The 11143-nt window shown below is 45.6% G+C and overlaps 3 protein-coding genes and 1 non-coding gene across 5 annotated transcripts; 2 read left to right on the top strand and 2 right to left on the bottom strand.

Moving 5' to 3' along the window:
• The first annotated feature begins 39 nt into the window (after positions 1-39).
• LOC135132545 (RNA polymerase II transcriptional coactivator) lies at positions 40-571 on the top strand. Its single transcript, XM_064060673.1, has 2 exons — positions 40-201; positions 248-571. The coding sequence occupies exons 1-2, from the start codon at positions 139-141 to the stop codon at positions 506-508; spliced, it is 324 nt and encodes a 107-aa protein (XP_063916743.1). The 5' UTR covers positions 40-138; the 3' UTR covers positions 509-571.
• On the bottom strand, positions 560-6880 carry Garz (gartenzwerg). Of its 2 annotated transcripts, none has more exons than XM_064060656.1 (9): positions 6412-6880; positions 6137-6364; positions 5379-6094; positions 4774-5322; positions 4367-4693; positions 4006-4214; positions 2001-3954; positions 1184-1807; positions 560-1134 (listed from the first exon to the last, which is right to left on the bottom strand). In XM_064060656.1, the coding sequence occupies exons 1-9, from the start codon at positions 6809-6811 to the stop codon at positions 706-708; spliced, it is 5436 nt and encodes a 1811-aa protein (XP_063916726.1). In that variant the 5' UTR covers positions 6812-6880; the 3' UTR covers positions 560-705. The 2 variants fall into 2 exon arrangements, with proteins under 2 accessions (XP_063916726.1, XP_063916727.1); XM_064060657.1 differs by having other exon boundaries at positions 5379-6088; positions 6412-6879.
• LOC135133384 (U6atac minor spliceosomal RNA) lies at positions 1835-1927 on the bottom strand. The gene has a single exon (XR_010281172.1). It is a non-coding gene; the product is annotated as a U6atac minor spliceosomal RNA (small nuclear RNA).
• A 72-nt stretch (positions 6881-6952) lies between the features above and the next one.
• On the top strand, positions 6953-11056 carry LOC135132534 (ribosome biogenesis protein BMS1 homolog). Its single transcript, XM_064060658.1, has 6 exons — positions 6953-7123; positions 7172-9046; positions 9113-10059; positions 10109-10567; positions 10616-10777; positions 10825-11056. The coding sequence occupies exons 1-6, from the start codon at positions 7060-7062 to the stop codon at positions 11017-11019; spliced, it is 3702 nt and encodes a 1233-aa protein (XP_063916728.1). The 5' UTR covers positions 6953-7059; the 3' UTR covers positions 11020-11056.
• The last annotated feature ends 87 nt before the right edge of the window (positions 11057-11143 follow it).

Raw genomic sequence — 11143 nt, 5'->3', positions numbered from 1 at the left:
CTTCAATTTATTCATGTTGGTGCCCCTGCGTTACTGTCACTTTTTTTCCGCCATTCTTCACAGTTGGTAGCACATTTTAAAATCCGTTCCTTCTGTGTAGTGATCGTACTTGGTTGTTAAATCTGCAAATTAGTAAAAATGCCCAAGAACAAGCATTCTAAGAAGGCGGATACTTCGGACTCCGACTCCGGACCCGACGATGTAAGTTTTTCGGGTCATGTTCTCCTAACCTAACTTTTGTACTCAGAGGGTGCCAGCAGCCAAGAAGCCGAAAACGCAGAGTAAAAGCAGCGGCGACAGTGACGAAAATTCGTGGGATTTGGGCAAAAACCGCTTCGTCAAACTCACGGAGTTCAAGGGGAAATGGTACGTGAGTATCCGGGAGTTCTACAACGCTGACGGTGACCTGCGTCCGGGGAAAAAGGGGATAATGTTGACCATGGAGCAATGGCACAAGTTCAAAGAGATCGTACCCGACTTGGAAGACGCCATCAAGAGAAACGTTTAAATGGTCATTACACTATAAGTTATTTTTGCATTTGTAATGGATAAATTATAGTTTCATGTGCTAGATAGTTGTTTTATTTAGAGGTAACAACCGAGTAAAAATATACTTTTGATATACGGAAAGGGCGCCACATTAACAACAAAAAAACAATTATATACATAAATTAGAATAAAATTTACATAATACTATTCTAACATTTACACATCGCTTGATTTTATGTCATTATTTGTACACGTTGTTGGAATGGTGAAATTCTGCTCGGTCCCGAAGAGAATTTCCGAACCTGGTGGAATAAAATCTGTCCCGGGGGTCGCGTTGAAATAATTTGACGACTGAAACACGTTCGTGTTGTTGTTAGGACCGTCATCGACTAGATCGTTATTTTTATTCACGTCCAACATGTTGACGGAATTCTCGTCCACCTCTTTGGGAGCTTCTACGTTATTGTACGGATTACCAACATACTCTGAGTATAACGATACCGGGCTGTTATATAAAACTGGAAACGTGTGAGACTGATTTTTTGAGTACAAGTACGGCATCCCTGGTTGCAAAGTCGGTTGTAGGAATGGGGGCGGCGGCGGCGGTACGTTTTGGGGCGTGGGGGCAATCGGCGTGGACACCATCTTGAAAACCACAATCACAACCAACTCGCCACAATTACACGATACAAACCTGCCCTAAATGTGCAAATAAATGCGACGAGACTTGCTGCTGACTCGACGGGGGCTGCAATATAATTGACCTTGTAGCATTTTCGATATTGTGTTGGACGACTTCCACGTTCGTCTCTGGTGTTTGAGGCGGTTCCTCGGCTTTCGCCTCGTTCATCTCCTTAAACAACTCGTCTTTCATGCCTGGGAGGAACTTATTGATTCGGTCCCACGTGGCCACCCAGAGAGGACTCTTCCCATCCGGACCATCAAAAACTTTGGCTGAATCCATCACCAATAACATGTTTTTCAAAGACTCGGGAATGGCTTCAAACAACAAATCACTCTTGTCGGCGTGCATGTACTTGTCGGTGAAGTCCAAAATAATCAACCATAGATTGGAAAAGGTGGGAAGCGATAAAAGGGGGGTGAGGTGGTGTAGGAACACTTTTGAAAGAACAGTGGCGGCCCTCATTCGGGTTTCTTCCATGGAAATGGGGTCTTTGGGGTCTATGTTGGTAAGGAGATGGGCTAAAAGGGGGAAAAGGACTCGATGGAAGCACGCCTCCCACTCCGGGCCTGTTAAAGTCTGCAGATCGTGCACCAGAAGTGCTCGTTGCAAATACGTAATTGCACTCATCCGGATCTGGAATACCAAAACATTTATTTAATAAAAAAAATTTGGCCGAGTGTGCGAAGCCCGGCCGTATTTGTGTATCCATCCTTGTCTAGGGGAGTGCTAACCGTCTCTCCTTTCATGCTACACAACTACAGTTAGTTTGTATTAATGTATATATAGTTACGCTTGACCGTCTACTAGTAGTGAGATATAACCTTACCTCTCTGCGAATGTCACAACATAACCTCGCAATCCCTTGTAACAACGGGCACCACCCCTGCGTCCACAACGACGTTTCTTTGGCCAAAGCTCCGCCTTCCTCCGCCCACCACTTGAAGATCTGGGCGGTCCGCGTATGTAGCGTGTGCATCAAATCCAATAACTGTATCGAAATCTGGTGATAGCCGCTCGGTAACTCCTCCTCGTCGCTATCCTCGTCCAAACTACTCGTGGGACTCTTGCGATACGACTCCGCCCCTTTCCTCCTCGGTCTGCGCCCTCTCGCCTCTCTAACTTTCTTATGTCTGCGACTGCCATGCAAACTCGCCTCGACGAAAGTACGAATACAGTGAACACAATCGTCGAAATTATACGGAGTGATGTGAGCCACATCCCTGACCAAAAACGCTAAACTCTCGCAACATTTGATTAAACTACTGGGGTCGTGCGGCCCCAAATTCCTCTCCAACGCTAAACTGTACTGACTAGGGGGCACCGTTCTGCCTACCACTGGCTGAATCTCCCCTTCGTTTCCTACGAGGATCCAGCCGCCGGTGTTGGGGCTTCCGGGCGAAAACTGGGGGCTTTGCGAGCGGTTGTTGGCGTGTCGGGGGCTCCGACTCAACTCGGAATCCGACGTGTACCCCCTATCCGTGTTAGTTTCTTCGTCTGAAGGGGCCACGCCTTCTCCGTCAGATTTGGTGCTTTGCTCGTCTGCGACGGGTTTCGGCGGGGCGGCGCCTGCCCCCACGCACTCCAAAAGTGTAAAAATTATCGTCCAATCAGTCTCGGTGTGGATGTTTTGAGCGGAAGTCTTCAGGAGTTCGTACAGACCGAAGGAGATCTGACGCGATATTCGACACAGAGTGCTGCTTTTGAGTAGGAGGAGCATCTGGAGGGACTGGAGGACGATGGGGCTCATGTCTTCGTTGCGCATGAGGCGGATGGCGATCCGAAGAAGACCTATGACGGAACGTTCAAGGAGGAATTGGTAGTCGAAGACGCAGGCGTTCATGACGAGAGTGTAGATGTGGTCGCGGACGGTATGCCAGATGGTCATGACTCTATCCCTATTCTGGATCACTATTTTTATTAGAAGTTCTAAAAAGAAAACGGCCACGTTTTCGTTGTAGTTGTAGCCGAGGCTCTTTTGCACGTCCGGTCCTCTACACAAATCGACGAGTCCGCGCACCAGCTCCTTCAGAGCTTCTTCGTGTAGGAACTTCGAGTCGGTAATGATCAACTCGAGGTTGCAATCTTTGATCGTTTCTTTCGCCACGTCGATGTGCTGCTGCTCCTCGATCGTAGGAACTTTGGATAAATTCTCACTAGAAACCATATACGAATACAAGGAGCTGAATAATCCAGTGTCCTGTTTCTGCATATTTTCGACTTCTTCATACACCAACACGATGCGGCCACTGCTGTCTATGAAATCTTCGGCTTCGACGAAGCTTTTCGGCAGCAACCCCAAACTATACAGTGACAAAAGAAGATCGAACACGTTCCTCCACCCTTCTCTGATATTGTCGCCGTGGTGGTGACACAAATCGGTCACGCATTTCAAAGCCAACCGAGCTTTAATATTAGCACCGAATGCAATAGTGCCATTGTGAGACCTCTGCACGCTATTAAAAGTAGTATACTTGGTCAAGGTTTGTATCAACATGTCTAGATTCTTCGTCATCCCGAACTGTGACGATATGAAAGCACACTTCTGGAAACCCGTCATCGCCTTTTTATAAATCAGCTGTTCTTCAGACTTGTCGAAAACGAAAGAGAGCGCTGCTACGATTGGGGCCCAAATTAAAGAGAACAGTTCGGGGTCGTACTGACCGCTGTTTAGGTGATAGTACCGCCCGTCTTTGGACGAACCCTTGCGAAGTAGTACCTTCCAGAGGTAGTTCTCGCGGACGAGTCCCGTCTGCTCTGCCGGCATCACAATCTCGTCGGTCCTAACAAAACAACAACAATAACAATGACAGTGTCACGTAAACGAGTATTACTTGATGGCGTTGTAAACCTCGTCGAGCATTTCCTCGTCGAAGTCTTTCCCTCCATTGACCGTCGACAGGTTTTTCTTAAACCCCGACAACGTCATCGGAGTTGTTTGCTTCTTGGCGTTCTGATTATGTTGGTCCACGTTTAGTATGATAACGGCGTAGGCGAGGGTGAAAGCCGCGTCCACGTTAGCAAACGGTTCCCCGTTGCTTTTCTACAACGAAAATCAAATCAGTGACGCTTTCGCGCCAAAACGTAGCAACGCGTGACGTGTGTGACCTTGATTTATAGTACGCGGAATTTTGCGAAAGGCGGCACACAAACTTCTACATCACGCATTTCTACGCTACTTTAAAGTCCGCTTACATGCCAGTGTTCGGCAAAATGCTCCAACAAATGCGAAATGATCGGCGCCTCCCCCGGCAACCTAAACGTCTCCAAGTAGTGCCTCAGCGCCTCATCGATCCTAGTTTCCGAAAAATCGAACGTCTTCAAAAAAGCCTCCAAGATCGTCACGTTGCTGCGATTCCCCAAGTACTCCCCGATCATTTTCTTATCCAAACCGCTGTTCTCTTTCAGAAATAGAGCGATCTCGTGCGGGTCCAACTCGGGTTTAAGAACACCGTGTTCTTGCAGAAACTGGATACCTTTTTTGGGTTTGTGGTTGTAGTGTTCGGTGCCTGTGGGGAGCCACTACGAACAAACAAAGTTAGCATCTTCGAGACGACGAAAATCGTGAAGTGACATAACCTCACTTTTTTCACAATACTTACTTTTTTGATACTTTTGCGCGCCATGAGCTCCTCCTTGCTTGGAACGTGTTCTGAAACCTTCTGTCGCGTTGATTTTCCGATGAAGTTGTTAATACTTTCGATCGTTTCGTTATTTTCATCCAGTTTTGGGGCCTCCGCGGAGGGTTCAGTTTTACCTTCGCGACAATGCTGTTCTATGCTTTCAATCACAGTGAGGAGAGCATCAAGAGATAGCATGTGGGTGTGGTAAACACCTGACGTGGCCGAAAATGCGTTTTTGGCCAAAAGCTTAGTCAAATCTTCGTACAAATTCGTGCAATACATATTACAGTCATAATTTAAGTAGAGCTCGGTGACTAGACCCGGGATTCGCCACAACTGGAGAATGTTATCCAACGCTATCTCTTTATGTTCGTACGAAATCTTCCCTGAATCGGTAACAATGATATCAATTAATTTTGTCAAGTAGAACTCCAACTGGAATTTTAAATGGGTACGGAGACTCTCAAACATCAAGAAACACACTTGTAGATCGGCTGCGAACACGGAAAGTCGTTCTGTAGTCAACAGCTACAATTAAAAAATTAACAAATAAAGGAAATTCTTGTTAATAATTTGTAACTAACCGAAAATAAATTTCTGCAGAGATCGTCTCTAACTAAAGCTAACAGATGTGAGTACTTTCCTATACTGTCGGCCCCCACTTCGAAGGCGACAGTCAGCAAAGTAAGCCCCAAATGAATCATCACATCCGTATTTTGCTTATCTAATGGATTACAAAGACTGATTAGAAACCGGAACAATTCCCGGACGCATGCTAACCCATATGGTACCAAAACCGTCTCTTCTTGCATCTGTTGGGTAAATCTAATCCCCCTTTGATTGACATAGTCTTGAGTCTCTTCCTCCGTGGCTACAGACTGCTCAACTTTTTCCTCTTCTTGGGTTTCAGTTTGTTCGGGAGTCGCCGGTTCTACGTTAATCTGGACATTTTCACTGTTTTCCGAAAACGTCGACGGCGATTCTGTATTAACATTCTCAGGTGTATTCTGTGAAATTGAGCCCTGCATGTCCACGATATTTCCAGCTGGAGTCAGAGGGGTCGTGGATAAATGATTGATTCTGGGGTTTTGGGGCTTCAGAGTCGGCGACTGCGTGTCCTCGTGGTTGGAAAGGCGGAACGACTTTTTTCGTTTACTTCTGGTTTGTTCGATAGCTCCTGGACGCATTTTGAATTGTTTAACAGCGTGTAAATCCTCGGAGAATTGAGGAAGGCGCATGAAGACAAGTTGGACCATGTCTTTGAGGTAGTGCTCAGCGGTGCGTCGCAACAATTCTAAAACTATGAAACTTAGACACAAAGAGCGCAAATCTTCCAACTAACCATTCAACCGTGTCTCGAAACATATACGGAAACACGATAACATAATTTCGCAGAGGCTTTCATTCGTGAGTGTAGCCCCTTCCGGTGCTAGCGTCAGCGTCCGCAAAACTTGCAAAATCCGCATGAGGACGACCCCATCCGAGGACTGGTCGGTGCCCACGAACCGGGCATGGGTGACCGCGTCAGCTATGCTGTGTACTGTCGTGGGTACAGTAGAGTGCGTCGGGTCTACAAACCAACTCTAAGCAACGATTCGTTCACGAACAACAGCTTACCGATCAGGCCATATGACAGGAATTTGTTAACAGCTGACAACGCTAAACTGGTGACGGGTCCGGTGGTTTCCTCCGATCTGATCACTTCCAGAAACGGTGACAAGTAGACGCTGGCCTGCACGAGTCGCAAATCGTCGATTTTGTTGAGGATTTCTTTGAGTTCTTGGAAGTTTTTCATTAAGGGATCATCGGCATCTTGGTGGGAATGCGACGACCAGCGGGCCCCTCGACGCATGGCAGTCATGAGGGTGCACATTTCGCCCCTCACGACGAAAATTCCGTTCCCCGGAAGCGACATTTTCGCGTTTTTGCAGAGAAAAAAGATTTTGGAGTGTTTACATCCTTCACAACACGTCAACCTTTCCACGTCAAGTTTGACGTATGAAAGCTGGGGTGACATCACGAACAAAATTCCCAAAAAAATATTTCATAATCGGTTTTTAAGCCAATTCGGGCCGCGTTTGTCGATGAAGAATCACAAAAAAAACACAAAAAATAACAAACGTGGTTGAATTATACACAAATATTTATATTTTTTAATATTAAAAACTAGTGACTTCATCCGTGCATTGGCACCCCTGTGTCAACCTAACCTCAAAAACTCATGTGTTTTAAATATCAATAAATGTGTTTTTGAAAACCGCAAAAATGACGAACGACCATGCAGAAGCCGACACAAGCCAGAAAAAGTCTCACCGGGAGCGCCACGCAGGTAAGACTCTGTTATTCCGTCGACTTATATTCAAAACTTTCACTCTAGGTCGTAAAGCGCAGAAGAAAAAAGACAAGAAGAAGAGCCCCATAGAGGAGCTTTCTGATAAGCAGCGGAACCCCAAAGCCTTCGCTTTCAACTCGGCGGTTCGTGCTGAGCGCCGCTTTCGTCGGAAACAAGATATCAACACCAAAAAACAGCACATTCCTTTAGTGGATCGGACGCCTCTAGAGCCCCCTCCGATTCTAGTAGCTGTGGTAGGCCCCCCAAAAGTCGGCAAAAGCACAGTTATTAACAACCTCATCAAACTATTCACGAAATCGCCCCTCGTCGAAATCAAAGGCCCCGTTACCATAGTCACCGGAAAGAAGCGCCGCATGACCTTCATAGAATGCAACAACGACATAAACAGCATGATCGACTTGGCGAAAATTGCCGACTTGGTCCTCCTTTTGTGTGACGCCAGTTTCGGCTTCGAGATGGAAGTCTTCGAGTTTTTAAACATCTGCCAAGTGCACGGTATGCCGAAAATCATGGGGATTCTCACCCACTTAGACATGATTAAAAACGCAAAAACGCTGAAAAACACGAAAAAAGTACTGAAACATAGGTTCTGGACGGAGGTTTATCAAGGTGCAAAGCTATTTTACTTGTCGGGGATTATTCACGATGAATATTTACGTAACGAAATAAAAAATTTGGGGCGTTTCATTTCTGTAATGAAGTTCCGCCCACTGACCTGGCGCACCACCCACGGGTATATATTGGGCGATAGGTACGAAGATCTAACCAATCAGGAATTAATACGGAAAAATCCGAAGTGCGATCGAAGTATTTCGCTGTACGGGTATATACGGGGTGTCCCCATTAAAAAAGATACGTGGATACATATTGCCGGTTTGGGTGATGTGAAGGTCCAAGATGTGTCGTTTTTGCCGGATCCTTGCCCTTTACCTGAACAAATCAAGAAAAGAGCTTTGGTGGAAAAGGAGAAGTTGATTTATGCCCCTTTTTCTGGAGTAGGGGGTATTGTGTATGACAAGGACGCCGTATATGTGGATTTGGGGGGTTCACATAGTCACAATAGACGAAACGAAGACGAAACTGATAATATCGTTACGGGTTTGATTGACAGCGAGAAGCCTCTAGACGTCAAGATGGCGCATTCGAAGATACAGATTTTCTCAGGCGGGAAAGAACTGACGGCGCAGGACTTGGAAGAAAGTGAAGAAGAAGGCGAGAAACAACTGTACGAAAAGAAGGAACGGGAGAAGAAGAAAGAGGAAGATTTGGAGGGGGAGTTAGAGGAACTGAGGGGGAAATTTGGGGGATTCAAAGAAGAAAAAGTTGAAGATTCGGGAAGAGTAAGAAGGAAGGTTGTCTTCGAAACGGGGGATGAGGAATTGGCGAAAGATTTGAGCGATGAAGATGAAGATGGGAGTGACGAAGACGGGGAAAGCGATGATGAGGATGACGATCTTCAAGGGGACGAAGAAGATGAAGATTCGTCTGAGATTATAGTCACTAAAAACAACAAAAGTAAGAAAGAAGATGTGAATGAAGAACCTGAGAAAATTTCTGGAGAGAAGAAAAGTGACGTTTTTTCAAAAGTCAGTAATATATTGAAGAAGCTCGACGATAAGAAGAAACAGGAACAAAGCGATGAAGATACGTCAGAAGAATCAGATGAAGATCTCTCTGGTGCAGAAAGTGACAATGACAGTGAAGAAGAACTAGATGACGAAGGCGCGGAAAATGAAGACAATAGTGAAGAAGAGAAACCAAGTGAAGAGGTAGAGGAAGATTCAGACGACGAAATGGAAGACGATGCGGTAAAATGGAAGGAGAATTTGGCAGAAAAAGCCCAAAATGCCTTCTTAGAGAGGCAGAGTGCCACCCAAAACTTAATGAAACTAATTTACGGTAAGTACAATTAACATTATTATTATTTATTATTGTTATTGTTATTACAAAAAACTTAACATGAAGGCATCTTCGACGTGAAAACGCACCCACAAGAAGAATCTCCAGAGGATGAAGACCAAGACGACGAAGAAACCATTGGTGGTCTCTTCAAAAAAGCCGCCAAAACCCAACAAAAACTCAAACTCGACAAAGACACAATGAACCTCACCGAAACCTCCCTAATCCTCCCGTGGAACGCCCCCACTAAGAACTGGCTCGACGAGCAGAACAAGCTCCTCATAGCCAACTGCTTCGTCACCGGTAAATGGAAAGAGTCTGAAGATGCCGCCGAACTGTTGAAACTGGACGATGCCGAAGATCTAGACGACGAAGACGTGTTTGGCGATTTTGAAGATCTAGAAACGGGCGAGAAACATTCGGCGCCGAAGCGTCCACGACCTAACGAAGACGAAGCAGACAAAGAAGCTCTAGCTGAGAAGAAGAGGAAATTGAAGGAGAAGTTCGACGAAGAATACGACAACAGTGAGAAGAATACGTTCTATGACGATTTGAAGCAGAGCGCGGAGAGGCAAGCGCAGCTGAATAAAACCGTGTTCGAGAACATGGCCGATGATATCCGAGTCCAGATCGAGGGGTTCCGGCCGGGGATGTACGTGCGGATCGAGGTACAAGACGTACCGTCGGAATTCGTGACGAATTTCGATGCCACGTATCCGCTTTTGATTGGAGCGTTGAATATGGGGGAGGAGAATGTGGGTTACGTGAACGTGAAGATCAAGAAGCATAGGTGGTATACGAGAATTTTAAAGACCAATGATCCTCTTATTATTTCTTTGGGGTGGAGACGGTTTCAAACGATACCCTTGTACTCAAAGCTGGAAGATGATTTGAAGTTTAGGTACTTGAAGTACACCCCTGAGCATTTAGCGTGTAATGCGCATTTCTGGGGGCCTATTACGCCACAAGGTAGCGGTTTTTTAGCGCTTCAGTCGATCGAGTCAAATCCAGAGGTAAGTACTTGAAATTCGTGAACGCTACTACATTGTATGGTCGTTTTAGATCTTGAAAAAACAAGGCTTTCGCATCGCCGCCACTGGAGTCGTCCAAGAACTAGACAAGTCGACCCAAATCATGAAAAAACTAAAACTAGTAGGATACCCCTTGAAGATCTACAAGAAAACCGCCTTCATTAAAGGGATGTTCAATAGTGCCTTAGAAGTAGCCAAGTTCGAAGGAGCTCGCATTAAAACAGTCTCGGGCATACGGGGTCAGATTAAAAAAGCCGTCAGTAAACCGGAAGGTAGCTTTAGGGCCACTTTCGAAGACAAAATAATGTTGAGTGATATTGTGTTCTGTCGGACTTGGTATAAAGTGGACGTGCCTCAGTTCTACAACCCCGTAACGACGTTATTGTTGCCCCCTGAGACAAAAAATTCGTGGAAGGGGGTTAGAACTACCGGCGAGATTAAACGGGAGAAAGGAATACGTAGCGCACCCAATCAGGATAGCTTATATAAGGTGAGAATCTCTCATTGGTGGAAATTTTATTACGTCGGTTTGTTTTAGCCAATCGAAAGGAAAGAACGGCCGCTTAAACCTCTCGTTATTCCGGGTAAGTTGCAAAGGGCGCTACCGTATAGGGATAAACCGAAGCACGGGGTGAAGGCGGCGGATAGGAAGAAGGGTCTGGATAGAGTGGCTGTGATTAAGGAGCCCTACGAACAAAAGGTGATTTGTTTTGTTGCTGGTTACCTTTATTAATTGTTTGGGTTTAGGTTTCAAGTTTGATGAAGATGGTGAAGACGAATTATGAACACAAACAAGAGAAGCTTAAGTTGGAGATGAAAGAGCGTGTAGAGAAGCATAGGGAGGCGGTGGAGGCGCAAGAAACGGTGAAAGAGAAGAAGTTGAAGCAGAAGAAGAAAGAAGTGTTTAGGGCGCGGAGTAAAGCACAAAAGAGTAAAAGTTGATTTGTTTTAGTTTTAAGAGAGAATAAAATTTGTTTTTACATGTTTTGGGTTTTATTAGGGGAATGAGAAAATGAAAATAAGTTCGCATGAGGGTGTAGGTGCAATCAATCGTAGTTGAAATGTA

Source organism: Zophobas morio, unplaced genomic scaffold, assembly GCF_036711695.1.
Source record: "Zophobas morio isolate AGI-343-1 ecotype UQ-CSIRO unplaced genomic scaffold, CSIRO_AGI_Zmor_V1 ptg000021l, whole genome shotgun sequence".
NCBI classification, from domain to species: Eukaryota; Metazoa; Arthropoda; class Insecta; order Coleoptera; family Tenebrionidae; genus Zophobas; species Zophobas morio.
Note: the sequence above shows the minus strand (reverse complement) of the source record. Positions and strands in the feature narration are given on the sequence as shown.

What these genes read in the sequence shown, in the direction of transcription:
- LOC135132545 (XM_064060673.1), top strand. Translation starts at nt 139, where the DNA reads ATGCCCAAGAACAAGCATTCTAAGAAGGCGGATACTTCGGACTCCGAC. An exon ending in CCGACTCCGGACCCGACGAT is followed by an intron (nt 202 to 247) that starts GTAAGTTTTTCG and finishes TTTTGTACTCAG; the next exon opens with AGGGTGCCAGCAGCCAAGAA.
- Garz (XM_064060656.1), bottom strand. Translation starts at nt 6,811, where the DNA reads ATGTCACCCCAGCTTTCATACGTCAAACTTGACGTGGAAAGGTTGACG. An exon ending in TTTCGAGACACGGTTGAATG is followed by an intron (nt 6,095 to 6,136) that starts GTTAGTTGGAAG and finishes TAAGTTTCATAG; the next exon opens with TTTTAGAATTGTTGCGACGC. An exon ending in TCTGCAGAAATTTATTTTCG is followed by an intron (nt 5,323 to 5,378) that starts GTTAGTTACAAA and finishes TTTTAATTGTAG; the next exon opens with CTGTTGACTACAGAACGACT.
- LOC135132534 (XM_064060658.1), top strand. Translation starts at nt 7,060, where the DNA reads ATGACGAACGACCATGCAGAAGCCGACACAAGCCAGAAAAAGTCTCAC. An exon ending in TCACCGGGAGCGCCACGCAG is followed by an intron (nt 7,124 to 7,171) that starts GTAAGACTCTGT and finishes CTTTCACTCTAG; the next exon opens with GTCGTAAAGCGCAGAAGAAA. An exon ending in CGATCGAGTCAAATCCAGAG is followed by an intron (nt 10,060 to 10,108) that starts GTAAGTACTTGA and finishes TGGTCGTTTTAG; the next exon opens with ATCTTGAAAAAACAAGGCTT.